This window comes from Aspergillus sclerotioniger, assembly GCF_003184525.1.
Source record: "Aspergillus sclerotioniger CBS 115572 chromosome Unknown BO94scaffold_13, whole genome shotgun sequence".
NCBI classification, from domain to species: Eukaryota; Fungi; Ascomycota; class Eurotiomycetes; order Eurotiales; family Aspergillaceae; genus Aspergillus; species Aspergillus sclerotioniger.
In genome coordinates, this window is record NW_020291003.1 from 659,820 (window position 1) to 686,175 (window position 26,356).

General features: G+C 50.3%; 9 protein-coding genes across 9 annotated transcripts; 6 read left to right on the forward strand and 3 right to left on the reverse strand.

Annotated features, from left to right (window-relative positions):
- The first annotated feature begins 27 nt into the window (after positions 1–27).
- Positions 28–4,674, forward strand: BO94DRAFT_516428 (SKI complex subunit tetratricopeptide repeat protein SKI3). Its single transcript, XM_025609962.1, has 3 exons — positions 28–245; positions 309–509; positions 571–4,674. Exons 1-3 carry the CDS (start codon positions 130–132, stop codon positions 4,514–4,516), a joined length of 4,263 nt encoding a protein of 1,420 aa, XP_025467796.1. The 5' UTR covers positions 28–129; the 3' UTR covers positions 4,517–4,674.
- On the reverse strand, positions 4,670–5,385 carry BO94DRAFT_556463 (OB fold domain-containing protein; the record flags this gene model as incomplete). The annotated part of the gene is made up of 2 exons (XM_025613868.1): positions 4,670–4,987; positions 5,011–5,385. 2 exons carry the CDS (start codon positions 5,383–5,385, stop codon positions 4,670–4,672), a joined length of 693 nt encoding a protein of 230 aa, XP_025467797.1.
- Positions 5,386–5,598: 213 nt separating this feature from the next.
- On the forward strand, positions 5,599–6,965 carry BO94DRAFT_535028 (COG1/VPS51 family protein). Its single transcript, XM_025611679.1, has one exon. It carries the CDS (start codon positions 5,688–5,690, stop codon positions 6,561–6,563), a length of 876 nt encoding a protein of 291 aa, XP_025467798.1. The 5' UTR covers positions 5,599–5,687; the 3' UTR covers positions 6,564–6,965.
- BO94DRAFT_595734 (DUF1917 domain-containing protein) lies at positions 6,682–8,529 on the reverse strand (the record flags this gene model as incomplete). Its single annotated transcript, XM_025616232.1, has 2 exons — positions 6,682–8,123; positions 8,445–8,529. The coding sequence occupies 2 exons, from the start codon at positions 8,527–8,529 to the stop codon at positions 7,084–7,086; spliced, it is 1,125 nt and encodes a 374-aa protein (XP_025467799.1). The 3' UTR covers positions 6,682–7,083.
- Positions 8,530–10,297: 1,768 nt separating this feature from the next.
- On the reverse strand, positions 10,298–12,765 carry ace1 (putative C2H2 transcription factor (Ace1); the record flags this gene model as incomplete). The annotated part of the gene is made up of 5 exons (XM_025613281.1): positions 10,298–11,243; positions 11,292–11,564; positions 11,620–11,828; positions 11,884–12,164; positions 12,222–12,765. The coding sequence occupies 5 exons, from the start codon at positions 12,763–12,765 to the stop codon at positions 10,298–10,300; spliced, it is 2,253 nt and encodes a 750-aa protein (XP_025467800.1).
- A 3,895-nt stretch (positions 12,766–16,660) lies between these two features.
- Positions 16,661–17,392, forward strand: BO94DRAFT_535032 (uncharacterized protein). The gene has a single exon (XM_025611680.1). The coding sequence runs from the start codon at positions 17,086–17,088 to the stop codon at positions 17,290–17,292; it is 207 nt and encodes a 68-aa protein (XP_025467801.1). The 5' UTR covers positions 16,661–17,085; the 3' UTR covers positions 17,293–17,392.
- Positions 17,393–17,805: 413 nt separating this feature from the next.
- On the forward strand, positions 17,806–18,430 carry BO94DRAFT_61290 (uncharacterized protein). Its single transcript, XM_025616691.1, has one exon. It carries the CDS (start codon positions 17,857–17,859, stop codon positions 18,370–18,372), a length of 516 nt encoding a protein of 171 aa, XP_025467802.1. The 5' UTR covers positions 17,806–17,856; the 3' UTR covers positions 18,373–18,430.
- A 1,007-nt stretch (positions 18,431–19,437) lies between these two features.
- Positions 19,438–20,298, forward strand: BO94DRAFT_624156 (putative cyanamide hydratase). The gene is made up of 2 exons (XM_025617200.1): positions 19,438–19,684; positions 19,735–20,298. Exons 1-2 carry the CDS (start codon positions 19,465–19,467, stop codon positions 20,247–20,249), a joined length of 735 nt encoding a protein of 244 aa, XP_025467803.1. The 5' UTR covers positions 19,438–19,464; the 3' UTR covers positions 20,250–20,298.
- Positions 20,299–23,420: 3,122 nt separating this feature from the next.
- Positions 23,421–26,259, forward strand: BO94DRAFT_516440 (multicopper oxidase; the record flags this gene model as incomplete). The annotated part of the gene is made up of 8 exons (XM_025609963.1): positions 23,421–23,759; positions 23,818–23,914; positions 23,988–24,011; positions 24,060–24,456; positions 24,516–24,576; positions 24,627–24,771; positions 24,823–25,406; positions 25,472–26,259. The coding sequence occupies 8 exons, from the start codon at positions 23,421–23,423 to the stop codon at positions 25,850–25,852; spliced, it is 2,028 nt and encodes a 675-aa protein (XP_025467804.1). The 3' UTR covers positions 25,853–26,259.
- Between the last annotated feature and the right edge of the window lie 97 nt (positions 26,260–26,356).

The window sequence follows — 26,356 nt, forward strand, 5'->3', positions numbered from 1 at the left end:
CATCCGGGCCATACCCGCTTGGGCTTCCCCACATAGCCAGCCTTTTCTCAACCTGCTCAGCTCCTTCCCCCCTCCCGACCGCCCAGGAACTCGCCTCAAAGGGCAAGGTCATGAAGCAATTGCTCTAGAATGTCAAGCAAGTCCGCTCTCAAGGCGGTGCGAACAGCACTCGACTCGAAGGATTTCGAGCTCGCCGCTGAGAAGGCCAAAGCCATTGTGCAACGCGACCCTCAGATCTACCATGCGTGCGTGGTCCCGACCCCGTGGCACTAACCATTGCTCTGTCGCACTGTCTGACCAATATATAGAAATGTCTTCCTTGGCCTCGCTCTCGATAAGCTCAACAAAAACGGCGAAGCTGAAACAGCCTATCTCTCGGCAATTCGCGTCAAAGACAACGACAAAACGGCGTGGCAGGGACTCATCAACCTATACGAGAAACAGGGAGCTCAGAAGCTAGAGCCGTATCGCGAGGCAGTCATCAGGCTTGGTCAACTATTCGCGGAATCGTGCGTCTGCAGCCCCTTTCATTCGTTCCAATGGGCACAGCCGATCGCTAACTGGGCGCAGAGATGACAACAAGCATCGTTGTCAGGATCTAGTGGACAAGTATATCGGTTTCGCAAAGAGGAACGGTTCTCGCCCACAGTATAAGAAAGCCCTCGAACTGCAGCTGCCGTCATGCCCACTCTACGATTTCCTCGAGGGAAGAATTCCCCATCCTGCGCACACGTATCTCCGATTGATAGAAATGACCGAAGCAGAGGAGAAAGAGTTCATCAACCGAGAGATAGGAGAGAGACGTACTCGTCTGGGCGCGAAGATAGATCAGGTCACACTGGAGGTTAAGCGGGAGGCTTTCAAACGGAGTGAACTAGAGCAGCTATACCGTGGGATCGTGGACTGGTCTCATGACGACCAAGTTCGACGCACTTACGAAGAGAAATCGCTGCAACGGGCGAATGATGTCCTTGCTGTTCTACCGGCGAATGAAAAAGATGCCAAGCGAGCAGAGGTGCTGCAAGCTGCACACGACATGGTGATCATCAAACACCCGTTCGAGCTCGCCTGGAAAATTGTGCTCGAATGGCAGGATATTCAGAACTTCTCGGAATGGGATCGTAACTTCCTAGATGACTTTATCGAATTCTTTCCCGAAGATGGACTTACGAAGCTCCTCAAGGGTTTCTTGGCCAGTGATTTATCACCGTTCCCGAAAGAAAAAGAACCCAAAGAGCCCAAAGAAACTCCGAAGAAGGACGAAGAGACCGAAAATGATAGCGAAAGCAATGAACTTGGTGTTCAGGATAATTTGCTCTTGATGGTGGAAGGACTTGAAGCATCATCCTCTTCGATCGTGGCACACCAGGTTGTTGGCGAACTTTACCTCTCGCTTGAAGAGTACGACAGTACGGTCGAAGTCTGTCGTAAAGGGCTTCGGAACATCCAAGATTTGGTGAGGAGGACTGGTATTAACATGGGAAATACGACAGACTCGCTCAACATAATGCTTGCGAACTCCCTCATCTACTACCAGTCTCCACGACATCACCCTGAGGCAAAGCGTGTCTTTGAAGAGATTCTGAATAGGAAGCCAAAGTCTACAAGCTGTCTACTGGGTATCGGTCTGATTCTCAAGGTCGACGAAGATTACTCCGAAGCCGTCAACTTCTTGGAGCGTGCCCTCGAGCGAGACCCGTCGAATATCATGGTCCGCGGTGAGCTGTCATGGTGCCAGGCGCTCAAAGGGGACCTGGCATCTGGCCTGGATGGTCTTCAGGACGTGCTTGCAGAACTTCAGGATGCACCATCAGAGAACAGGGAATTCAAGTCCGAGATCCTTTATCGGGTGGGATACTGTCAGTGGGAAATTGACCCATCGCCGGCTGCACGTAAAGACCGGACTGGTGCGTATGCCAGTTTCCTCGCATCAATCCAGTCCAACATGAATTTCGCACCCGCTTATACGAGCCTTGGATTTTACTATGCGGATTACAAGAAAGACAAGACACGGGCACGCAGATGTTTCCACAAGGCGTTCGAGTTATCGGCATCCGAGATCGAAGCAGCGGAGAGACTTGCCAAGGCTTTTGCCGATCAGAGGGACTGGGACCTTGTTGAAGCCGTGTCCCAGCGTGTTGTGGATTCGGGAAAAGCGAAACCTGCCCCAGGCTCGAAGCGCAGAGGCTATAGCTGGCCCTACGCAGCTTTGGGCACGGTCCAAATCAATAAACAACAGTATCCAAAGAGTATCGTCTCGTTCCAAGCCGCGCTGAGAATATCTCCAAATGATTATCACTCCTGGGTCGGTTTAGGCGAGAGCTATCATCATTCTGGCAGGTTCATTGCCTCTACCAAAGCGTTTGAGCATGCACAGCAACTGGAGGATGCCCTCTCCAGCTCAGAGAAGGAGCAAATTTGGTTCGCAAGGTACATGTTGGCGAATGTTAAACGAGAACTTGGCGAGTACGACGATGCTATTGCAAGATACGAGAACGTCTTACAAGTGCGGCCGAACGAATTTGGGGTGGCGATTGCGCTGCTGCAGACGCTTACAGAGAGTTCATGGAAGAGTCTCGACCTGGGGCTCTACAACGACTCTATCGAGCTGGCACGTAAGGCTGTACTGGTGGCGAAGTCGCTTGCTCTGGAAAGGGTAGATGTGTTCAACCTATGGAAAGGAATTGGAGACGCCTGCACACTCTTTTCTTACGTTCGGTCAAAAGCAGGCAGATTGCCGATTAAAGAGCTACAAGATCTGCTGGCGACCCAACTTGAACCTACAGCATTGGACATCTTGACGGAGGTTGACAACATCGGTCAGGATTATTTGGATTCACTAGCACCCGATGAGAACATCGATCTGACAAACCAATACCTATATGCCGCAATTCTGGCATTCAAGCGTGCCATTCAGGTTTCCTTGCGAGATAGCCATGCCCAGGCCGTTGCCTGGTACAACTTGGGCTGGGCAGAATACAGAGCTTACAGGTGCCTGCAAACCGTCTCAAGCGCCGAAGGCAAGAAGCAGTCTCGAAAGTTCTTGAAGGCAGCAATGCGCTGCTTTAAGAGGGCCATTGAACTGGAGGCCGGAAATTCCGAATTCTGGAACGCACTTGGAGTGGTGACTACGAGCATGAGCCCCAAAGTCGCACAGCATGCATTCGTCCGCAGTCTTCATCTAAACGACAGGAGTGCGCAAGTCTGGACAAATCTGGGGACGCTTTACCTCATCCACAACGATATCCAGCTCGCCAACGAGGCCTTCACCCGGGCACAGTCAACCGACCCCGACTACTCCCAGGCTTGGGTTGGGCAAGGATTCCTGGCTCTGTTGTTCGGAGATCCCCAGGAAGCGAGAGGCCTGTTTGAGCATTCCTACGATATCTCCAATTCGTCGTCCCGCTTGTCCAAGAAGCAGTACACGATGAGTCTGTTTGACTACCTCCTGTCGGATTCGTCACTTTCGAATGAGATATCACAAATGATTCAGCCATTCTTTGCTTTGCACCAACTGTCCAGCCAAGACCCGTCCGATCTGCCATTCGTCCATATTTCTTCCCTTCTGGCTGAAAGAATTGGCGAGTACACAGATGCCGAATCTAGTTTGCGGACAGTTTGCACAGGCATGGAGGCGGAATACGAAATCACTGAGTCGGCGTCGTCCCTTTCCCGGTTTGCACAGGCAAATGCAGATATTGCTCGCGTGCTCCTCGCACGCCATGAATTCGAAGAAGCTGCAGAAAAGGCGGAGACAGCTCTTATGCTTTCTGGAGAGGAGGATGCAGAGAAGTTTGACCCAGAGACTAATAGGAAACTGCGCCTGTCCGCCCATTTGACAGCGGGTCTGGCGCACTACTACATGAAGTCCATGGACAATGCCATTGATATGTTCCGGGATGCCCTTCAGGAAGCAGATAATGCCCCGGAGGTAGTGTGTCTTTTGGCACAGGTGCTGTGGGCCAAGGGTGGAGAGGAGGAGCGCGCCGTGGCTCGTCAGCAATTATTCGACTGTGTTGAGGAACACCCGGAGCACATTGGGGCCGTCACGCTTCTAGGAGCTATCGCGCTCCTCGATGCTGATAAGGATGCGATCGAGGCAGTTGAGTCTGATCTTCAAAACATGATAACGAGAGATGACGTCGAGATTCACGAACGCGCCAAGCTAATTAAGCTTCGGACTGGCATTTCTACCCTGGGATACACGGACACTTCCGGCGTCCCCGAGGAAGTTCGACGAGTTGGAGAGGCCACGGCGGCAGTGATGAGAGCGCCGTTTGAAGCCCAGGGCTGGGTAGTGTTGGCGTCCGCTACACAAGAACTGTATCCTGCCGAGATGGCCAGCAAACGGGCGTTGAGGAGCGTTCCTCCCCAGAGCAATCTGGATGCCGTCGATCTCTCCACCGCATATTCTCAGACTGGAAAGGCCAGCGACGCCCAGCGGGCGATCATGGTTGCACCGTGGAAGCAAAGTGGGTGGGAGGAACTGAGCCATGCGGTTTCGACGACCAACTAGACCTTGTAGTTAGCATGCACATCGTCTGTAATAAATCAGACAAGACAAACCACAATAGAGATATGAGTAACGAAGAAGATTCGTGAAAGCATACCTACCATCCGCACGTCTCTTCAATCCCTATAGTAATCCACATAACCAACCAACCAACCACTACGTCTGCCCCTCTCCAGTCCCAGCAATCCTCGCCAACAACCTGTCCTTCCTCCCCTCCTTCCAAGCCTGATCCATCCCCTCAATCTTCCCACCAAGCACCGTCGTACATTCAGGCGTCAATAGAATCATCCCCCTCCCCACCGTCGCATTCCGCAACACCATCTTCGCCCCGATCGGAAGCTTATTCAAAGCAACCCCATCGACACGCGCCAACTCAATACCCACAGCTCTCGTCCCCGCCGCATCCTGCAAAATCAACCGATGCGGACCATTACTCGCATTCCCCGTGTCATTCGCGCCAGATGCACCATCCTCCTCATTATCCCGCCCACGTTGACCGTCCGCACAATCTCCCGTCCCCGTATCGCTTCGCCGCGCTCAACACGCTCAATGGCTTCCACTTGACTCCAGAGACTCGTGCCGATGTCTTCGATGTCGAGCACTTGGACCGGGATGGGACCTTGGAGCCGACACTCTTGCACAGTGGGGTCGAAGATGTCGACGGGGAAGAGGGAGGAAGGGTTTCCTGTTGCGAGAGAGTCGCGGAAGTCGGAGGCTAGGATGCGGAAGAGTGCGGTTTGGGTTAACGCGGAGAGGGGAATGTTGCGTTGGAGAGCTGCAGAGGAGACGAAGCTGTTGAGCCAGGTCGCGGAGACGGAGAGGGATTTGGTGGTTTGTAAATGAGCGGCGATTTGGGCCTGCGGGGTCGTCATGGTGGTTGTGGGTTGTGGGAATTAGATGGGATTAAGCCGAGTGTGAGTTGAAAGTAGCAGCATGGCTGCAACACGAAGAGCAGCAGTGAGGGTGTGTGAGTGAGTGGTGGGGAGGTCTGGAAAATAGTTGTTTAGAAAAACAGCCACCGATGCGGAGCGAATCCGGGGAACGGACCACCTGACCTCATCCCAATCATCTCCTTATCGGCGACCTCTCTCTCTCCCCGTTTGTCTTTCAACGCCTATTCTTCGTGTCTCCGTTGCGGATTGTCTACACACTCTCGACAGCTCACCAGCTCACAATGTCGACCCTCTCCTCCCCCCGCCCCTCAATTGCGTCCTCCCGCGCCCACTCTCCAACTCCGACGTCCTCCCACCGGCCATCTCTCGACACCCTAAACACCAACATCGGCCCCGGTCTCAGCGCCTCCTCTACACCCTCAACCGCACGAGCCGTCTCCCCCTCCCTCCATCCCAGACGCAACCGTGCCGCCCTACGAGATTACTACCAGCTGAAGCCCTCCGCCGCCGATCCCACCGGCGGTCGCCGTTCCCGCAGTGTCCCCAGACACACCGATGCGGGAGACATCTCAAGCCCCTCGATAGTATCAACAGGGACAGAGCTCGACAGTCCGGACTTTGATCCACAGCGCTATGTCAACCATTTACTCGCCACATCGTCGTTATCGACTGTCCTGAAAGCGGAGAATACGCTTGTTGGTGACATCCGCACGCTGGACAGTGAACGCAAGGCGCTTGTTTACGATAACTACTCTAAATTGATTGCGGCGGTGGAGACTATTGGCAAAATGCGTCGGACTATGGATGATAGGGGTGCACCGTTGACGATGACGAAGACTCTGGGGCCGGCAATTGCGTTCGTTGCGGAGACGGCGGGGAGTTTGATTCAGGAGGGCGAGGAACAGCAGCGGCGGATGAAGGAGGCTAAGGCGAATGATGGCACGGAACGCAGAAAGAATGAGAAGCAGACGGTTCAATGGGTGCTTGCTGCTCCTGGGAGGTTGGAGAAGCTTCTTGTGGAGGGGAAGGGTGCGGAGGCGGATAAGGACTGGGATGAGGTGCGGAAATTGTTGGATAAGTGGAAGGGCGTTAAGGGTGTTGTGGAGGTTAGGGAGGCTTGTGAGAAGGTCATGGAGAGTGAGGATGATGATTCTTGAGGGGAAGTCGACTGATCCCTTGTCTCATCAAACAAACCCTAGGAGGCTGTACCGAGGTCTCCAGACAACCCACTTCACGACAGACAAGAGGGCTGCTCGTGGTGTATGGTGCTTCTATTTGCTATTGCAGCTCATCCTCCAGCCCAGCTCCTGACAATGGAGCTCACCTGGCGCTGAATGTGCTTCGGTCTCTTACCGGATGTCTCTTGCCGCCACAGACTGCGCTGATATCCAGCATGGAGACAATCCTAGGCTGCAGCTCGAGCTGGTCTCTGAGCTTTGTGGGTTCGAGCTTTTTAAGCCACCGATATACACAACATGGATTTAATCATGTACTCAGCATGTACATCTCATTCTCCAAATACATAATCTCGAAGTACAATCATAATAACAATTTCAACCACAGTCACGTCACAGTTACAATCTTCAATCTCAGCTCCCAGCTCTCAGCCCCAACCCAAATCCCAATTTCCATATCCAAGCCACAATCCCACGTCACAACCCCAACCCCAACCCTACCTCACTCCCCTTTACCCAAAAAATCCCTACTCGAAAACAAACTCGCCCTCAACCCCCAGGTATTCTTCCCATCAATCCCCAAATACGTATACGCATCACACTTATAATAAATGGGCCTTTCCCCCACCTTCACCAACCCCAACTCCACCAACCCCCTCAGCACCCTCTCTACCTCCCTCTTATCCCCAAAATCCTTATTATAAATCGCAATCAACCTCGCCCTACCAGCCCCAGCCCCAGCCCCCTCACCCTCCGCCGTAGCTACCTTCGCCCCCGTCCCCAACTCCCCCCTCGCCGTAGCCTCCGCCACAACGCCCCAAACCTCATCTACCCTCTCTGGGGTAACAAACAACATCCACTTCCCGGACACCATCTTCGTCTCCTTCGCAATAGCAGCAATCCTTTTCTCGAGGTTCTGCCTCAGCGTGTTGAGCCGTCGGGTAAGTCCACCCTTGGCTGTAGATGTGGTGGATGCATCTCTCTGGGCCTGGAGGACGGATTTCTGGTTTTCGTAGGCCTCTAGGGCTATTCTGCCTTCGGTGAGGAGCTTAGGGATGTTGGTGTCGGGGGTCGTGTAGGTTGGACTCTGGATGTAGATCCAGGGTTCGATGAGGGTGGTGGAGGGGGGCAGGCGGGCGAGGAAGGATGGGATGGGTTCGTTGGGGGAGGGGCGGTTTCGTTTGATGATGGGTTTGTTTGGGGTGAGTGTTTCGGGGGTGGAGGTGGATGAGGGTGTGGTGGGATCGGTGTTGGGGTTGGAGGTTGGTGGTGATGAGGAGGAGGCAGCTTGTATGGTGAGGCGGTGGTGCTGGATGGTGGCGAAGAGATGGGGGTGGATGACTCTCCAGTAGTAGTTAATATCGTAGTTCGAGACCTGCTCTTCGAGGCTCGTGGTTTCGGTGTCGGAGCCTGGAGGAGGGGCAGATGTTAGTGGGTTGGAGGGGTAAGGGGAGGGGAGAGGAGGAGGGATGATACCGTAGAAGCTCGATTCGTCGGAGAGGGGGGGCTGGGGGTCGTGGATTTGGGGATGGAAGGTTTTGCCTGTTGGTCAGACATGATGGAGATTATTGATATTGATGATGGTGATGGTGATGGTTGATGGTGATGGGGAGAAGGTGAGGGAAAGAGAGGAAATGAGGGAGCGCGAGGGTGGGACAGGATGAAGGCCACTCACTCACTTAGGCTAGGCTGTCACCACGCCGTGAGCAAGTGATTCTTCTCTTGCTGAATGACATGTCTGCCTGGTCTATAAAAAGCCGTCCTTTTCCTCGCTGCCCTCTTTCTGTCTTCTTTTCTTGCCCTAAGCAACATATCAGCCTGAATAATATGGATAGGGTCCTCGGACCTTTGGGTATAACATACATGATGTAGATATAGATATAGTAGATGGGTCCTTGACTCGAATCAGAGTATTGAACGTGTGTGCGAACATAAACATGAGAGCCATACAATGTGTCCAAACCCTCACACCCAGTCAAATATCCCAAGAGCCATACCAATACATCCATCCCAACCTGCCCCCCTCCCCCCACCTACAAATTCTTAGTTGCCTAACCAATCCGAGGGGCAGCATCAAAAGTCGCAAACACAGACATAAGTGTAGTATTTCCAAGGATGTTGTTAGGAACCCCCGATTATTGGATTGAACACCACCCATGCAAAGGGGATATCCCTCAGAAATAGTTCCCAAGATCATATAAGTGCTAGGAATGGTAATGCGCTATTCTTTTGAGGTTTGGCAGAAGGAAAAGAGATATCAGGCCACTCCTCGGCATGTGCGCCTGACCAATTGGTTGTCAGTAGTGGTGTTTTAAAATTATCTTGACGCCAACTTCAACCGCATCTTGTTGCCTCCCGCCGAGAGCTGGGATGATAGCTTCCAGGGCGCGTTCCTATAGAGGACTCGGTCAACATGCTCTGCGTGAATACTGAATATAGCGCGATTAGAATGCGGGATCCTGATTCAAGATGCCACCAACTTATCAAGAGAGAGACCGGTAACTTGAAGGCTAGAGAGCGTCACACGTTGGGCGGCGAGGTGTCCTCCGAAATGGTCAATGTCTTGGAGAACTAGCTGAAGCCTCAGACAAGCTTCTCGCCAAGCAGAGCTCCTGGAAAAAGGATGCTAGCATGCATATCAACCTCGCCATCAAGAAGAGTGCCCCCTCTGTCACCGAGTACACCCTGTCTCTTGGCCAGGCTATCACCCCCGACTTAACTGAGTCTGCGAACAACGTCGCTAGCAAGATTGAGAGCGACGGAAACTCTGCCAATGCTCATCTTCAGTAGATGAGCATCCTTTTGTAAGTAACGTTTCACTCCTCACGTATGGCCAAGTAGTTTTTAGACTGGTAGGGAAGACTTTAATCCCAAGACTTAAATCGACCGGTTGGAGGGGTTGGCAACATATGCTATAGGGTTTTGATTGGGTGCGTTGTTATGGAACTGCGTTAACTTGGTCATTTGGTTCGCAAAATGCAGAAGACTCTTATACCTCTAACATTCAAACAATCACTGAGCATTCTATATACCTCCTGGCTATTCGGACGATAAGTGTGTGATCATCACGTAGACGTGCGTATGACGTTTACGGCAATAAGCCATGGGAAGGTCAACTATTTTGTACAGAATGAATAATGAGGGGTCGCGGAGTAGGCACTACCCACGAGCAGAAAGGCTAGGGAAACAGCTGGATAAGAACTAACTGGTATGCCAGGTATGCCAGTGACGAGGTGGACGTTGGCCTGGATTGTAGATTCCTCAGATGGATCAGGCAGCTATTGTAGACAACAATTTGATTTACGGTCCAGATAATTTTCAGAATTCAAGTCATAAATGTGGCAAGTAAATTCGCTTCATCCAAATATCCCATATCCTGTAGCCCAAGTAAACACGGCGAGGTGGTTCACACGCAAAGAAGGAATACGCCATCCGTAGAAGAAAAGGAAGGTTGCGCTGCGGGAGGCTCTCGACTATAATCGTGACTAGTGAGAGGGCAGTCTATCCTCACATAATACATATACTTCAATGATAGGAAGGTGTAAAACATAGGCCCAGAGTACTGAAGCCGGTGGTGAAAAGAGCGGTCATTCTTTTGGTGGAAATAAAACCCGAGTCCTTGAGTCCGCTAGTCAGATAACGCCATGATAAAACGAGGGACCGAAGGCAGAATCAGCAGAGATGATCCGACATCTCATCACAGCCGGGTGTGCTATCTAAAACGGACCCATTGGAGGCTGGTTGATCGCATACAGATTCTCGTCCGGAAAGGTGTTGTCCCAGAGCATATTATTCATGAAGGGGTCATCACACAAAGCTCCCATGGAACTGATGTCCATCTGGCCGGTTTGGTATAGATGCTCCCCATATCCAAAGGAGGCATCTTCGAAGAACTCCGTTGACCCATTGTAAGGGGCAAAATCATTGTCAGTATACAAGACACAGTCTTCGTTTTTGAGCTGAGTGTACGGGTCCTGTAGCTGGAACATCTGGGTTTGCGGGTAGTTGACAAACCCAGTGGGCGACTGGAGAGGGCCAGTCGCCGGGGTGCTCAGCTGGGCCGGACTCACTTGAGGCGGGCTCAATTGGACTGAGCTTCCCTGATCCGGGCTCATCTGGAGGGAATGCATCTCGGCGGGGCTGGCGCGGTCAGGAGTCATTTGTAGCGGGCTCATGTGGTCCAGACTCAGCTGAAGAGGGCTCATATGGTCAGGATGCATCTGCAGCAAGCTAACCTGATCAGAGCTCATCTGAAGAGGGCTGATCTGGTCGGATGCCATTTGGAGCGAAGCCACCTGGGCCGGAGCCAGCTGAATAGAGCTCACTGGATCGGGGCCCATGTGCAGTGGGCTCGAATGAGCCGTGCTCTCTTCAGCTGGACTGGCACGAGCCGAAGTAGCCCGTCGCTTGGCATTGCGTCCGTTGTTCTTAGCACGCACATAGTTCCAACCGTGAGCCTTTTCCATGTGCTGCTTACAATTACTCTCTCTCTTGGATTTGTAAGCACAGCCATTGAAAGTGCACGCATACATGCGAGGCGTGGTTGAGTGACGGTCATTGATGTGGCGCTCATTCTCCTTCTCGGTGGGCCACCCAAGTTCATGGTACTTGCACCCCTCAAACGGACACTTGAAAGGGCGCGAGTGCGTCTTCTCATGTTTCCTGTATACCAGTCAGCAGATATACAACTATCGACCTGAGAACACTCACGTCAGATCACACGGTCTCTGGAAGATCTTGTCACAGTGGGAACACTTCGTATTGATGTTCATGGGAGGAGCGTTCTTCTTACGACGGGCCATAGACCGTCTGGCTCCCTCATCCGCTTCACCCAGGCTGAGGGTACGCTTCACCAGGGGAGGGGCGTGGGCATCGTAAGGCTTTCCGGTCTGCATGGAGACCGCTTCCCCATCCTTTTGGGCAACAAGCTCCAGAGGACGACCAGTCTCGCTCATGCCGCCCTTGAGAATCAATTTCGCCTCCCTAGGAAGGATGATCAGTGTCAAGCCATCGCACATGCAATAAGGTAACAACGTACGGTGCATCTTTCTTATTTTTGCGGGCCTCGTCCCGCATAGCCTTGAAACGGTGAACCTGTGCGGTAAGATCAAGAAAGTAGGAATTGCTGTAGCTCTTGTCCGAAGGCATGCACAGATCCCGGGGATTCAAGTAGGTGTACGTTTCGTGAAGGCACAAAATAGTGGAACTGCAGAATTGGTAGTAGGAGCCCACCTCCGATTCAACATCCTTAAAGAGTTATTAGTGAGACTTCGTATGATACTGCAATTCAAGGAAAACTTACTGCAGCCACGTAGAGTAGCGCCTTTTCAAGATCACGGAGCGTACCAATCTGTTCATTAGCAATCTGCCGACGAGCACTTTCCACGATGTGATGGAATGGCTTGATCATATCCTGTCCAAGTAGGGGACCAAGGATTCGCTTCTCAATCTCCAGACACGCGCCCAAGCTGAGCTTCTGTTTTGGGGTGGCCTCGGGTTCAATCGCCATGATCGAGCTAGTAATAGCTGACTGTGCTTGAGAGTTGGTGATCGAGTTGTCCTGGGACAACTGGCCTTCTTTCACTGCAGGAAGAATTAGACATGCCTGCATATCATGAATTATCAGTAACGATAACTCACCTTGGCGCGAAGAGGTGGTTTGGCAGCTGCTGACAGACGTTCCTAGACCGCTGTCCGATGGGTGACAGTGCACCTTTCTAGCCTTCGTCGGTGCTTCCTTTCTTGGGGATCGTTGGTCTTTGTCGACATCCATGTTGAACGAGTCCCCTCTGCCAGACTGCGATCGCCGGAGGTGAATCTCCAAAACACCCTTGCGAACAGGGAGTTCGTCGTCGTCTTCTCGGGACAGGGGCTTTCGAGGCGAACGCAGGTCGAAGCGACTCAACATCTTGGTCATGCGCTCCTGGCCAGCGATAATGGCCTGGAGGGCAGCAGGAGACGTTGGGGAACGACGAGGTAGAGGGTGTAGGTCGGCCAGGATATCCTCGTCATCTGAAGAAGGACTTGTCGCGTGGAATGTTTCTTCCTTTCGGAGACGGAATCGTGGATGAGAGGACGCATGAGCGTCTGTCGGCGATAGGAGGGAGGGCGGTCGTGAGCTCATAACTCGCCCTCGCCGGGGGTGTTGGGACTTCACGGCTTCTGGCTTCTGGGATGTAATCATGATGGGCAAGTAGCGGAGCGCTGTTTCCAAGGTACGTTGTTAAATATGGCTCATCCTCTATCCCTGTGATGACTCACTTGTCCGGTGTATTTGCGGACAGAAACTCGCAAGGAAACCGACGAAAGCGCTCTGGCGAATCGACTGTGATGACGTACGGGCCAAATGATGGGTTGTTCAACGGAGACCTGGAGCGTCAGTCTAGTTCCGGGATGGTCGAGGAACATGGAAGAAAGATGGATCGTGGGAGCTTGGGCTCAAAAGGCAAGAACTTACTAAGGATGGGGTTCAAGGGACTGAATTTGGACAGATAGAGATGGTATGTGAATCCCCCGAGCCTCGACGTAAAAGGGAGAAGGGGGTGACGGGAAGCCCCGGGCCGCTGATGGTCGAAGCAATCAACAGACCCCTTTACTCTGCAGACTCCAGCAACAGGATCCTGTCAAGCCGTGAGGAGGACCTAAATCGGATGCGACACAAATGGGCGGGAGATGTAAATACCGAATAGCGGAGATAATAAAACGTGGAAGGGGAGGATGGGGTCAAGTATGGATCATGGCACTTGGAAGGTAAGGGAGACTGAGGCTGTTCATCCGGGCTGAGTCGTCTTCGATGTCTGCCTGATAGACGAGCGGCACTAATCCCAGCCTGGCATGGCTGCTGGAGTCGGAGGGGCGACCATTGGATCGAGAAAGTCGCATTGCCCCACTGCTACGGTTCTCGCCGGCCGCCATGAACGTAATCCGGATACGTGCTTTGTGCGGGACATTGCAGTGTATCGTACAGTCGGCTGGTAATTCACCCACTGTCGGGGCCGTTGTCTTCCGTTGTCCGCGCCGGCTTAACTCCACCGTCATCCAGGGCTGGCCATTCAGGGGCTGTTGGCGCCGGAAGTGAGCGGGGGGTAATACCGGCATTGCCGAAAATAGACACCAACGGGGTCGAACTATCAGTACGCTCCAGAACCTCGGAGGAACTTTGGCGATTTAAACTTTGTCGAATCCGCTCCGTGATTATTACTACTATTGACCTTGCTGTCCTTTTCGCCCTGAGGGCTCGTACCCGTATGGTTGTAACGGGATGCACAGTTGACCTTGCTTCCATCCCAGACAGAACCCATGGGTGTTTCAAACGGTTGTTCTATCACGGCGGGTATATTCAATCACGTAGGTTTAATCTTACAATGATACCAGCTACCTCTTAAGCGACCAATCAAAATTCCAGAATTCGAGCGTCAGCTTACAGTCGTCCATTGTCATATGATGTGATGGTAGTGCTCCGTACCAGATAAGTACCTGCTAAGGAAGCGACCATCACCTGGAGATCACTCTAAAGACTCAGAAAGAACACCACTTCGCACTGACCTTGGCTGCGGAGGGCCGTATGGAGGATGCCTATGCCCTATGATGCCATTGGGTGTATCTACCCGCCCTTAAGCACCTTCTTACAACTTTGCATGCATGTACGACAGGCTGATGTTTTCTGGACCAATCCCCAAAGGCCTCGTAGCCACACACACGTAGCCTTATGTCGATGCATTATAATTCTCGCAATTCTCGCCAGCTTCAACAGTGGTGACCCCCTGTGTTCCCGTGTATGAGCCTCATTGATATGACGATGAGGTACATGGCAGCCCTCCAATTGTTGGCCAGACCTCCATTATTGGGTAGCCCCGACCGGGCTTCCTATCGGTTCCGCTGACGCGCGGGAGTCCATCTCCCTACATGATATGTCGCAGGTAGAATCGCTTGTGTGACAGGGCCATCTTTGGTTTTCTTTTCTGTCACCAGGAACCCCTTCGTTACGAGGCTCGAGTGACACACTCTGAAACTGTGGAGGACCAAGCGAGCCGAGTGGGTTTGATTCAGGAGCTCGGGGACCTGGAGAGGAGGGGCTTGATGGGTTCCAACTTCCATCATGTCATGGTGTTGCTCTTATCTGCTGCGCCACACCGAACACAAGCTACCGGGACCCAAAAGCTGACATTTGTTTCCTTCTTCCCTCGCACGGCCAACAGCATGTCGATCACTGAAACACTAACCTAATTGCCAAGTGGGATCTCATTCCAGAGCATTCTTTATACCAGTACTGCGCTCCTGTCACCGAAGGCAGCACAATTCTGCTGGACCAGGACAGTACACCCCTGTCGGTCGTTGGGTGTTGACCGTTGACACTCCCAATCGGAGGTTACTTCGCAAGCATTAACGGGGGTGAACTATACATAGCAGTCCAGCTCATCTAGAGCTTTTTTTAGGTCTACTAGTCATATCGCTCGTCACTTGATGTGTTTGGTTATCTAGGCCATCATCAATTGACCCCTTCTACCTCAGTACACTCAAAGGTGTCTATTTTTCCATACTGCCGAGTCCGTGGTGGACGATATATCTGAACCCTGGATCTGAGATCTCCCTCGATCTCTGGGATGACGTGTCGTGCCTCGTGGGACTGACAAGGTACCAGAACATCCTCACCTATCACTAGGTCATTCGCTCCGACGTAGGTTGCTCTGTGTAACGGATCTCAGAGATCCGCCGAGGATTATCTGTCCGGGTATTCCTATTTCGATGAGGATATTCAGGGGGTTACTATCCAGTTATTGTTAAGCGGAGGAAGATTGGACCAAGTATTTTAAATTCTGGGACTCCGAGATAGGACCGGCCTAGATCAACGTTCATATCCAGACGGCTCATTTTGCATTACTATGACAATATCCTCTGTGGAGTCCTGCGCCAGTTGGAATCAATATGAAATGGTTCCTAAAACTATAGAAAATCACTTCCAGTCTGGTTAATACCGGCTGAAACTCAGACAGACAGCCTTTGCGGCCAATTCCCACCAGAAAGGAACCTTGATAGCTCATGTGAGACTGAAGTTTCAGAGTAGGTAAAATGTTTGACAGAAAGGGATATTATGGGAGCCCATTTTAGTAGTGACATATCCTTTGCTATCCCGGTTAGGATGATGTTTAATAGTTTTTCGTTACACACCATTCCATCGTAGAGATATATCTCACTGTGTATAGTAGTAGACACTCGTCCACAATGCCACAGAGTCAACGCAACATATTCAAGGTACAGTAAGCAGCAACCAAGCTGTATAATATATAATTAGGCGACGAAGTACAAAAAAATAGGAACCACTTTCTTGAAGGAAGTTTTGATTGTCTGCGACTCTAAACGTGATGAAGCCTTCGAAAACGAGCTGCGGATGCCAAAGATCGCTGATAATGTCTTGCTTGTATTTATTAGGGATTCTCTCCCCCTCAGAGATAAGATGTTGGCACTGAAACAAACAGAGCTTTGGGTCATCCTGTGTTGTTGTAGAATGCGATTGGGTTTGAAAGACTGAATGATATTGGAGTGTGCAGGAGACAGCAGGATTCTTCGTTTTGTACCGGGATTCACTGTGGATAATTCATATATTGCAAGACCAAAACAGTAATAATGACAATCAACAGTCCCTTGATTCTTTCACATATTTCCAGCCAGGACTTCCCAGCATTGACTGGGTCCATGAAAATTACCGTATAATTGTGACAAGGCAGAAGCCCAATTTTTGCTGCAAGATACCCTACCTCCTTCTCTCTATCTCAACTCTTCGGACTGTATTATCAGTCACATCATGCCTGATTGCTATATTGACACCATCAAGGGTATCGATAATGACTCAGCTGATGGCTCTAAGACACGGCCGTTCAAACCGTTAGAATACGCGTACATCCGACACATGAATGACTCATATATAATATATTTCCGAGTCTGACAACTGTCCCCTTCCGCCAATCCTTTAGAAACTTCTGTCACCGAGCCTATCTGGAAGCCCCCCAACGAACAGTGCTGCTTAAAAGGATTAATCATATTTTTTAGAATACAAGCAGAAATTAAATAAATTCTAAGAACAGGAGTGCGGAACCACACGAATAGCGATATTGGAGAGGGTGAAGACTTTCATTATTAGAGATAAGTCGCTCCTTCCTGCTAGGCGAATTATTACTGCAGAGAGCGACGTTGAGTTAGACGATGATACCAAAAGAGGGACCCGAGTCAAAGTCTGTGGTAGAATCCACCGCATTCGGTCTCAAAAGCAAGCGGTGTTTGTGCCATTGGTGGATGGTTATGGCCAGCTGTAATGTATCCTCCAGACTGGAAACCTGACCATGTCCTATGATGCTCTGCAATTCACTCGGGGCACGTCTCAGGCAGTATATGGGAATGAAAAAGGTTCCCCCCAGGGCACCATGCCCCCGGTGGCCGTGAACTTGCTGTTGATTGCTACCAAGTCCTGGGTCATGCACCTTCTGATATGGATGCTCTTTCAAACAAGATGTCGACTTCTCAAAGCATGTGGGACCCCACAATGCTGGATAACTGGCATCTAAGGCTTCGTGGTGAGAAGGCATCCGCAGTGGTGAAGGTCAGGGCTGCTGTGGAATTGGCATTTCACGTTGCCTTCAAGGAGATGAGATTTACCAAAGTTTCACCACCGGCACTGGTTCAGGCCCCAAGTAGAGGGCGGTGCAACGCTTTTTAGAGTGCCCTATTTTGATCAAGAACCATTTCTTGGACAATCTTCTCAACTATACTTAGAGACAGTTCTACCTATCCTTGGCAATGTTTTCTGCCTTGAGAAGTCTTTTTGTGCCGAGAATAGTCTGAGTATGTTGTCCAAATCTTCTAGTTTAGTTTGCTGCTAATTGACTTGTAGCTCAGCGCCATCTCTCTGAGTACACGCATGGCCACTGTGCCCGGTTGATACGGATGGCTCTTCCTCCGGCTACAGGTTTTATAGGTCGAATAGAATTAGATGGAACCGTCATCTTTTGATCCCAACAAGTCGGGGATAGACCCGGATAGTGGTAATGAAAAAAGTAATGAACAATGATGATGAACAATTGTGAGGCTGTGGGTAAATCTCCTTGTTAATTGGCCAGATGTACCATCGTTTGGTTGGTTAGTTGCGGAACACGGACAATCATTAATCCTTCTGCCGCAGGGTATCAGCATCCCTTTATTGTATTTAAATGCCTTTCTTCATCCAAGTACCTGGAAGGCCAGCAATACTCACATCCCCTAACGCACATATTATCGTCCCATCATGGACAACACAATCCAACCGGTTCGCGAACACATTATTCGCCAAATCCGAGTGGTCCTCTCTGAGTTTCTGCCAGATGTCGGCTCTGGCACGCTGCGAATACTTGGTGTTACTCCAAATAGTCTCCTTGACCCCGAAGATTATGTAGAATCCATACGTCCATTTGTTTCAGAGACCGAGCAATACCTCCAGAAATATCATCCGGACAATGAGACTCGTTTCATCGCTGCCAAAATCGTCCGCGGGAAGACCTCCTATTTTATACTCGACCTGAATAATACCGATTATAACTATGAAACTGCTCATGAATGCAAGACACGGATCCCTGTCTATGTCCTTCGCCCATCGAAAAGACAACCCACAATCTTTCGAAAACGGGAGCTGGATGCATCAATCGCTAAGATTCTTAGGAACATGCACAATCTCCATGGTCAAGACCCTCTGCCTTTATTTGACAACCATTATGACGAGAATCTTCAATATCCCAACCCACGCCGCCCACAATTTGAGTTCTGAATCGGTTTCGCGTCTATCATTTGGAGGATAAAACTGTTCTATGTGGACAGAGAACGGTATTGTCAGTACCGAAGCATATACTCTTGGTGTAGGTGGAGATCATGGGGGCAAGTAGCTACCATCTTTCAGTCGCCTGCCTATACAGAAGGAGTGAGATACCCCCCCCTCTCTCCCTTATGTGGGAAGCAGCCGCCGAGTGCTCAATCATGCAGCGGGATGGAGGACACATAACCAACGGCACATCATCGAGGACTCCACTCCACCCCATTGCAGCACAGACCGATATCCTCATGACCGTGGCAAAGGTCTCAGGGTAAATGACATTTCATATGAATTGTCCATCATGGCTTGCTGAAGAGCCTATACGTCTACACTGCTTCTATCTCTGCCGCGTTTCTCGGCAAACTTGACGAACCGTGGCGCTCTTCCTCGAGCCTCCCGGTTGTAGTGGCATACTAGTAGTACCATATCTCTCTTAAACATCCAATCAAGTCATTGAGCAAGCTGCACCAAGTACTCTGTGCTGAGTCATGTCGCTTTTGTGCCGGCGGTAGTCCATGGGCTCTAGGCTGAGCTTATGGACAAATCAGACGAGGCTTGGTTTAGTCACTGCGAGTGGCATCCATCCATGTTTATCTCTATGTTCCTCCCATATCATCAGAAGAGATAGAATCATAAATCCCGGATAATTCATTTTAGCATTTCTTCGGCGCTCTCTCTCCATATTTTCATAGGTGCCATGGATCCGCATCATGCGCAAGATAGACTTTTTAAGTCTAGTGCCAAACCTTTGGAGGAGAAAGCCGAAAGATGAGCGAAAGCCCCACTCCAAAAGACTACCTAAAAGAGTAATCCTTCTGACCTCATACCTACATACTACATAGCAGAATCTGAAGACGTTGCTTAAAGCCTAAACCCCACATCAAAATACTGCCTAATGAGGATAGCTTGATTGAAGGCCTAAAAATCACTGCATACAGCTAATTGGAAAAACAGGATATAAGTATCCGTGAGATGTCGCCAGTGGCTTAATCTTGACACCATCCCAATCGAGTGAAATACAATCTGAGATCATCTGAAGTATCCGCCGAAATGTGCCACGACGAGGTCAAAGCAAATGGCTGGACCAGTGTGCCTGCTAATGCTGGTGCCATCTTCAAAGACCTATCCTTTATCGACAAGGTTGTTGCTATGCAGCTCGATGACATCAAATTTCCTTATGAAGATCCTATCGTTGCAATGACATTGCAATATGCTAAGATCGCTCTCCACCCAGAGACTTTCAACCACTCAATGAGAGTGTACTACTTTGGTATGTGGGTAGAAAACATGATAATAGATCCCTGCTGATAACAAATGCAGGGATGGTCATCAGCAAGCAGCAGTTCCCTGAGCAAGCAGCTTCCTTGAACCCAGCCACCTGGGCCCTAACCTGCCTGCTACACGACCTTGGTACCGCCGAACAAAACCTAACCGCCACTCGGATGTCATTCGACATCTATGGTGGAATCAAAGCGCTGTCTACCCTAAAGAAATTTGGTGCAACCTCAGATCAGGCTGAGGCGGTTTCCGAGGCGATCATTCGCCATGAGGATATGGGTGTGGATGGAACCATCACGTACTTTGGCCAGCTCATCCAGCTGGCCACTACATACGATAACACCGGAGTTCATCCTCATGTTAAGGGCTTTGAGAAGCTTATTCATGACACAACTCGCGCACAGATCAACGAGGCTCATCCACGAATGAAGTGGTGCAAATTTTTCTCTACTGTTATTCGCAAGGAAGAGGCGATCAAGCCTTGGTGTCACTCCACGCACCTTGTTGATTTCGACCGAGAGATTGAAACAAACACGCTGATGAGGCAATGGGAGTAAGATCGCCCTCGAACGAGCCTACCGCGAGTCGTGCTATAGTAGTTTAAAGGCACTTGGAATTGTCTAATGAATGCAATATGAATTCCTTCGTCATTTCGTCTTCTTAGAAATTTATCCCGGATCTAAACAATTTGCTACTCAAATATGAAATCTCAGCTGTATCTCAGATGCACGTGTTTACACCCGACCTGGAGCAGACATTCAATACCACCACACAGAACGTGGCTGGCACAGGGTACAGATAGCATATTAAAAAAATCATGGATTTCGCAGGAATTGTATACAGTAGCTGTCATTCTCTGGTTTTTCATTACACAATCATTTCTTAGTTTGTCCCGTTTGTCCGACAGGCATTGCTTTCGCTCGCTTGCATCCTCTTCGAGATCAACACTTCTCTTCTTATCTATGCTCTGGACAACTGCACTCCAGTCTGACGCCCTTTCGGCAAATATGCAACGATCCAAGAAATTTATACCATCAGCTTCCATATTCCGAGGTCTTTGGAAAAGTCTCGTAACATTCACTCATGAGGACGCTCAAACAATCAGTGGTCTCCCTCTTGAGTACTTAAGGTTCAACTCGAGTACCACCGAAGTTTCACTCGCTTCATGTCACGCCATGTTTCTCGAACACCCTTCAGGACTGATTTGCGGGTAATGTGAGCACATACGAGCTGTATGACTGAAGAGTGATAGTACGTGGTCGTCGCCTCGTCCTTTGAAAGGTTGGAGCCCAGACTGCTACAACTGCACACTTTTACTTTGGACTGACAACAGGGATGATGGAGTTGAAGTCCGCTCCATGAGGCTTATTTCACAAAACTGCGAGTACACTTGTGTTAGTCGCACCAGATCTTGCGAGACCTTGTGTCAAAGTCAAAAGATCGGGTCGATAGGTCAGTTCCAGACTAGCTAAGAGACAGGAATGGATTCAACAAATCATTAGTTGACAAAGTGGTGACCTGCTAGAACAGAGATGACGAGGTGGCGGTTTCTTTTTCTTTTGACACTGCTCTCGGGAATACAGCCAATTTCAAACAAGGGAGAATTGTTCCAATCCCAACCGAGAGGCGAGTGACATTAATGGACTATGCGAAATATTTCCGAACATGCGATCGAATCGGATATGGCTACTCCAGAGTCTATCTGGTTTGATGATCCAAGTTGATGTATGCTATAACAACAGCAAGAGCATACCAAAGAGGAAAACGCAGCTCTGTATGGAGCACCGGCATCATCCTCCGGGCTAAGCGCGTCTGGCTGGCTGTTGGATCTTGGACTGCGGCCAATAGGCTGTGCCACCCTCGTCGGCTACAGTTGGTTGTCTGTTACACAACGAATGCCGGTCAGCCTCTGAGAAAATTCAATCTTCATCCTATCCATAGCATATCTGACGGCGGAAGATCGGGCATCTCTGAGCACACACCAGACGCATTGGGTGGATAGGGATGCAAGGGCCCTGCGATTATAGCCGAAAGCCCAATTTGACAGCTTGTCGGGTCCAGGTTGATCCACAATATTCGCGATAGACGTTTCGAAGCTGGACCGGATTTGCAAAGGCAAGTACGAGGTTCCCAAAAGCAATATTCTACCGACCTCGCTTCCCGTGATAATACGATCCGAGGAGACTTTCAGCAGCTGACGTACACAGGACGTCTATCCTCCGGTTGGCTCAGAGCCCTTTCATTGATCTCCAAGATGATACCAGGATCTTGCGTGCTTCTCTTTCTCTTTCGGACTTCAAGAGACATCCAATCATTGAGCTTGTCTCCACTCCGGGTAACGGAATTCCGCACCCTGGATCACTTTGCTCTAGCCAAGCTAATGAATAGGTTATACATAATCTAAGAGTATGATGACTATACTCTTATTGCACCCGTAGCTTCGCGAATGCCCGATCCGGACGATGTATAATCAGTTGGACCCTTGGGTAGCAGCCATATCTAACCAGTAGCATGGTTAAGAGATCACGACGTCGGAGTAATGAATGGACATGATGGCAGACATACATGATGACTGATCATCCTCCTTCTGGCCGATGGGAAAGGGAGATCAGACATGGGGGAGCAGGTAAGATCGTGCATCTCTTTGCTTCGCGCCTCATTTCAAGCGGAAAACTCTAGGCTCGGCTCTGTGGTCCGTCGGTCCAGAGTGATCGATCCTACGCCACAGTCACTGGTCAATCGAGGGCACCTATAGCAGCATGGCTCGGCCAGCGAGGACCGAGAGTGGCTGGCTGCCTTCGGCCGCAGACAATACCTTTGGTGGTCGTATCGATTGCGGATCTTCTCTTGCGCTTACCACTAAAGTGGAGCTTTGTCTGCAATCCAGCTACCACCACATCCATCCTGCTAGCTTAAAAGGCATATCTGGATTGCGTTGGGATTATGCCAGCCAGCCAGGCCGACTATATCTCAGGAGGGGGCCATCTCAGCAGGGTACAGGATACGAACACCGATGACATCTATCTCCCCTGACCCACTTACTATCCCTGGGCCCTTGACAACTCACCCGCCTTTGAAATAAGTCAGCAAATTGCTTTGGGCTTATTGCCACCGACTGGCAGGTATGTCTCGGGTAGCAGCCTAAGCCCGACAGCCTGGGTCACAGATATGATCATGTCTCACCATTTTCTAAAGATCTATATGGGTGTAGCCAAACATGTGGCTACCTGAGCTCGCTATTCTCGTCTACTCACATGTTCGAGTTCGGCTTTTGAAGCCACAAGTATACGATGAAGACTGTACTATCATTACCTGATACTCCGGAAGTTATCTGCGTACCAACCCATGGAATACGTTAGATCTAAATTCGGCGATCCAAAGTATACTAGAGGTACTATACATTGCAGAGTCAGCGACGCCACGGTCTGTTGCCTTCATCTGGGCCAAGGAAAAGAGGCAACAAGGAATATCCAAGAATACGCTTTCAAGTCATCCAAATAGGCCTATGGTTTAGTGGACACAGCTTATGCTTACCGAAAAGCTCTTGCAACAGTCGTCTGTTCGATAGTCCAGGATTATCAATGTAACGTGATCCCAAATCTGCCTTGAGCCAGGAACTATTTAGGTTCTTGCTTTCTCCAAACAGCAGGCACATTCCTTGGTGTTGCAAACAAGACCGGACCTTCCATACTGAGGCTTGAAGTCTCTTTGGAAAGCTAATATCCAAAATGATTCTACAGACATACCTTATCGCTATTGTCAATTATTTTAGCTTCTCGTCTTTTCATGGATCCCATCAAGACTCATTGCAATACCCATTGCAATATGACGATGCAGATATTGTGCATACGGTTCCTAAGACTCTTTCTTTTGTCCCTCCTGGCGCTGCTGAGTCTGCCCAAGCCGAACCCTTCACGTGCCAGTATCCTGCAATGGCAGATGAGTACACCTACAATGATTCAGGAGAGAATCGAAGCGTCTGGCTAAAGCATCGTACCAATTCTTCACTGGACTTCGACATAAATACAGACTATGAAACAAGATGGCCCATTGGCATTGAGCGGAAAGTCGGTGCACTATAGAATTTTGCTAAGTTGAGGCATGGTCATGGCTAACTGGGCCTAGTATATCCTCACCGTGGGTGAAAGAGCATTGAATTTGGATGGTATCGAATTTCCCTACGCGAAGGTCGTCAACGGAAGCTTTCCTGGTCCTTGGATCCGTGAGTACTATGCCCGCGAGCTGTTAATTATGCCCGCGAGCTGTTAATTAGACCATCGCTGATAGGCCTGCAGAGGCATGCTGGGGAGACAGGATTAGTAAGTCATAATGTGCGCCTTTCCTGGATGTCACGCTGATAGGGCTAGACATCACCGTCAAGAACAACCTGTCCATGAATGGGACTGCAATCCACATGCATGGGCTTCGGATGCTAGACAATGGTCTCATGGATGGTGTGCCTGGTGTAACTCAGTGCCCCATTGCCCCGGGAGACACCTTCAGCTATGTTTTCAATACAACTCAATATGGCACGACATGGTACCATAGTCATTACAGTCTCCAGTACTCTGACGGCGTACTTGGCCCGTTGACTATCCACGGGCCGACATCGGCTGATTATGATAAAGCGATCGATCCCATCATCTTCACTGATCATAATCACCGAAGCGCCTTCATGGAATACTATCAAGAACAGTTTGCTACTGCGAACTTGAGCCGAGTCCCACCCAAGCAGACTAGCATTCTTCTCAATGGCCACGGTATGTTGATTGACAGATTTTCTTCGACGGAAGCCGAGTGATGCATTAACCTCTGATAGGTAGCTATGCCGGATCCTTCCCGCATAGGCGATACAATAAGAAGGTGAAGCCGGTAAGAATCTACGTCAAACAATTACAGTAAAGAACAGATTAACGATCTGCCAACGCATATAGGGCAAAAGGTACATACTACGGGTTATAAATGGGTCGACCGATACTACGTTCATCTTCAGCATTGATGGTCACAACCTCACGGTGGTCGGCATGGATCTGGTGCCAGTCCAACCATTTACCACAGACCATCTCTATGTCGGAATAGGTACGTCTCCTCGTCAACCCACTGGGCACCATCCGCCTGACAGAAGATCAGGCCAGCGATACCACGTCGTCCTTGAAACCAAGACCGAGTTTGATGATTCTGAGAACGGGGCATACTGGATCAGGGCCGACCCTGCTGATGGATGCCACAACTTTGAAACCTTCCCCGACGCCAGACAGGGTATCCTCTGGTACGAAGGAGGTTATCCCCCAATCCCAACAACAAACTCACATCCCTACAATAACACATGCAGCGATATGCTTGATCTGGAACCGATCGTCCCTTGGACCGTTGATCAGCCACCACCAATTATACCCATGGTTCAATATAACATGGCCCAGGCATCTATTACGACAGCGACAATCACGATCGGTCCGTATAACCTTTCGGCAGAGGGAGACGACCCTCAGGTGACAGTCAATTCCTGGAAGTTCTTGAACGATACTCTCCGGGTGAACTACGAGCTGCCAACAGTCAACCATCTCGATCCCCCATACAATACAAGTGAAGTGATTTATCTCGCTGCGGAAGGGCAACTTGCGGAGACTACATGGAATTACATGCTGTTGATTGGGGGTGATACAGATAACCCAGCCCCGGTAACTGGGGGTGCTCTAGCTCCAGTCGCACACCCAGTAAGTGACACTCCTCCGCTACCCACAATAACCGGATGCAACAGCTAATACATACGTGTCTATAGATCCATCTTCACGGTCATGATTTCGCAGTCCTGCAGTACTCGACTGACAAGTACAACAGCTCAGAAAACTTAAATTTCACTCTCCAAAACCCACGCCGACGGGACGCTGTCCTTCTTCCCCTGAATGGATTTATCGTGATTGCATTCAAGACCGATAACCCGGGTGCTTGGACACTCCACTGCCATATTGCATGGCATGCCTCTGCCGGTTTGGCGCTTCAGGTCCTGGAAGAAGGAGACGTGTTCAAAACACATATTGAAGACTCCTCAATTGCGAGGAATCAGTTGGATAGAACCTGCCAAAACTGGCAGACGTGGTTTGCAGACAAAACCAACCGCTGGAATCCAGATGGGCGGTTCCAGGATGACTCGGGGATTTGAATCGGACCTGTCCCGATTCTTTAGTTTTCATCCTGGGGGGTAGTAGGTATTAGATGTCTTTCGAGAAAAGTAGCATTGGCCATTGATGCAAATACTACTATGTGGCAGCTGGTACGCCATGACGTATCTTAGGATTCTGGATAGTGATCACAGGTGCGATTAGAAGGGTCGCCAAGATACTAAGATATAAATTGCCGGTTTCACCTCGCACAAAGTGCAATCTTAGAAATGAGAAGACGACGATAGCACCAGGTACACCTAATCAAGTGGTCAGACAAAGGCCCGAAGCCCATGTACCTTGGCTCTCCTCCTCCCTCCCCCAAGGCACCGTTGTGTCCGGGGCGATTGCCGATCCGCGTGGACCAAAGTTGAATCTTGTGAGAATTGGACCTCGGCAGAACGAGGGCGGGCGATGCCGAGCAGCAGCAGCAGCAGCAGCAGCGGCGGCCTCTCGACCATCTCCCCGGACTGCCTCTAATCCTCCCGCCGTCGATCGCGAGCTCT

Bases quoted from the DNA above. Each gene is read 5' to 3' on its own strand.
- BO94DRAFT_624156 (XM_025617200.1), top strand. From the start codon at position 19,465: ATGTGCCACGACGAGGTCAAAGCAAATGGCTGGACCAGTGTGCCTGCT. The intron at 19,685-19,734 runs GTATGTGGGTAG...TAACAAATGCAG, and splicing joins AATGAGAGTGTACTACTTTG to GGATGGTCATCAGCAAGCAG.
- BO94DRAFT_516428 (XM_025609962.1), top strand. From the start codon at position 130: ATGTCAAGCAAGTCCGCTCTCAAGGCGGTGCGAACAGCACTCGACTCG. The intron at 246-308 runs GTGCGTGGTCCC...ACCAATATATAG, and splicing joins GACCCTCAGATCTACCATGC to AAATGTCTTCCTTGGCCTCG. The intron at 510-570 runs GTGCGTCTGCAG...AACTGGGCGCAG, and splicing joins GGTCAACTATTCGCGGAATC to AGATGACAACAAGCATCGTT.
- BO94DRAFT_535028 (XM_025611679.1), top strand. From the start codon at position 5,688: ATGTCGACCCTCTCCTCCCCCCGCCCCTCAATTGCGTCCTCCCGCGCC.
- BO94DRAFT_535032 (XM_025611680.1), top strand. From the start codon at position 17,086: ATGTCGACTTCTCAAAGCATGTGGGACCCCACAATGCTGGATAACTGG.
- BO94DRAFT_61290 (XM_025616691.1), top strand. From the start codon at position 17,857: ATGGACAACACAATCCAACCGGTTCGCGAACACATTATTCGCCAAATC.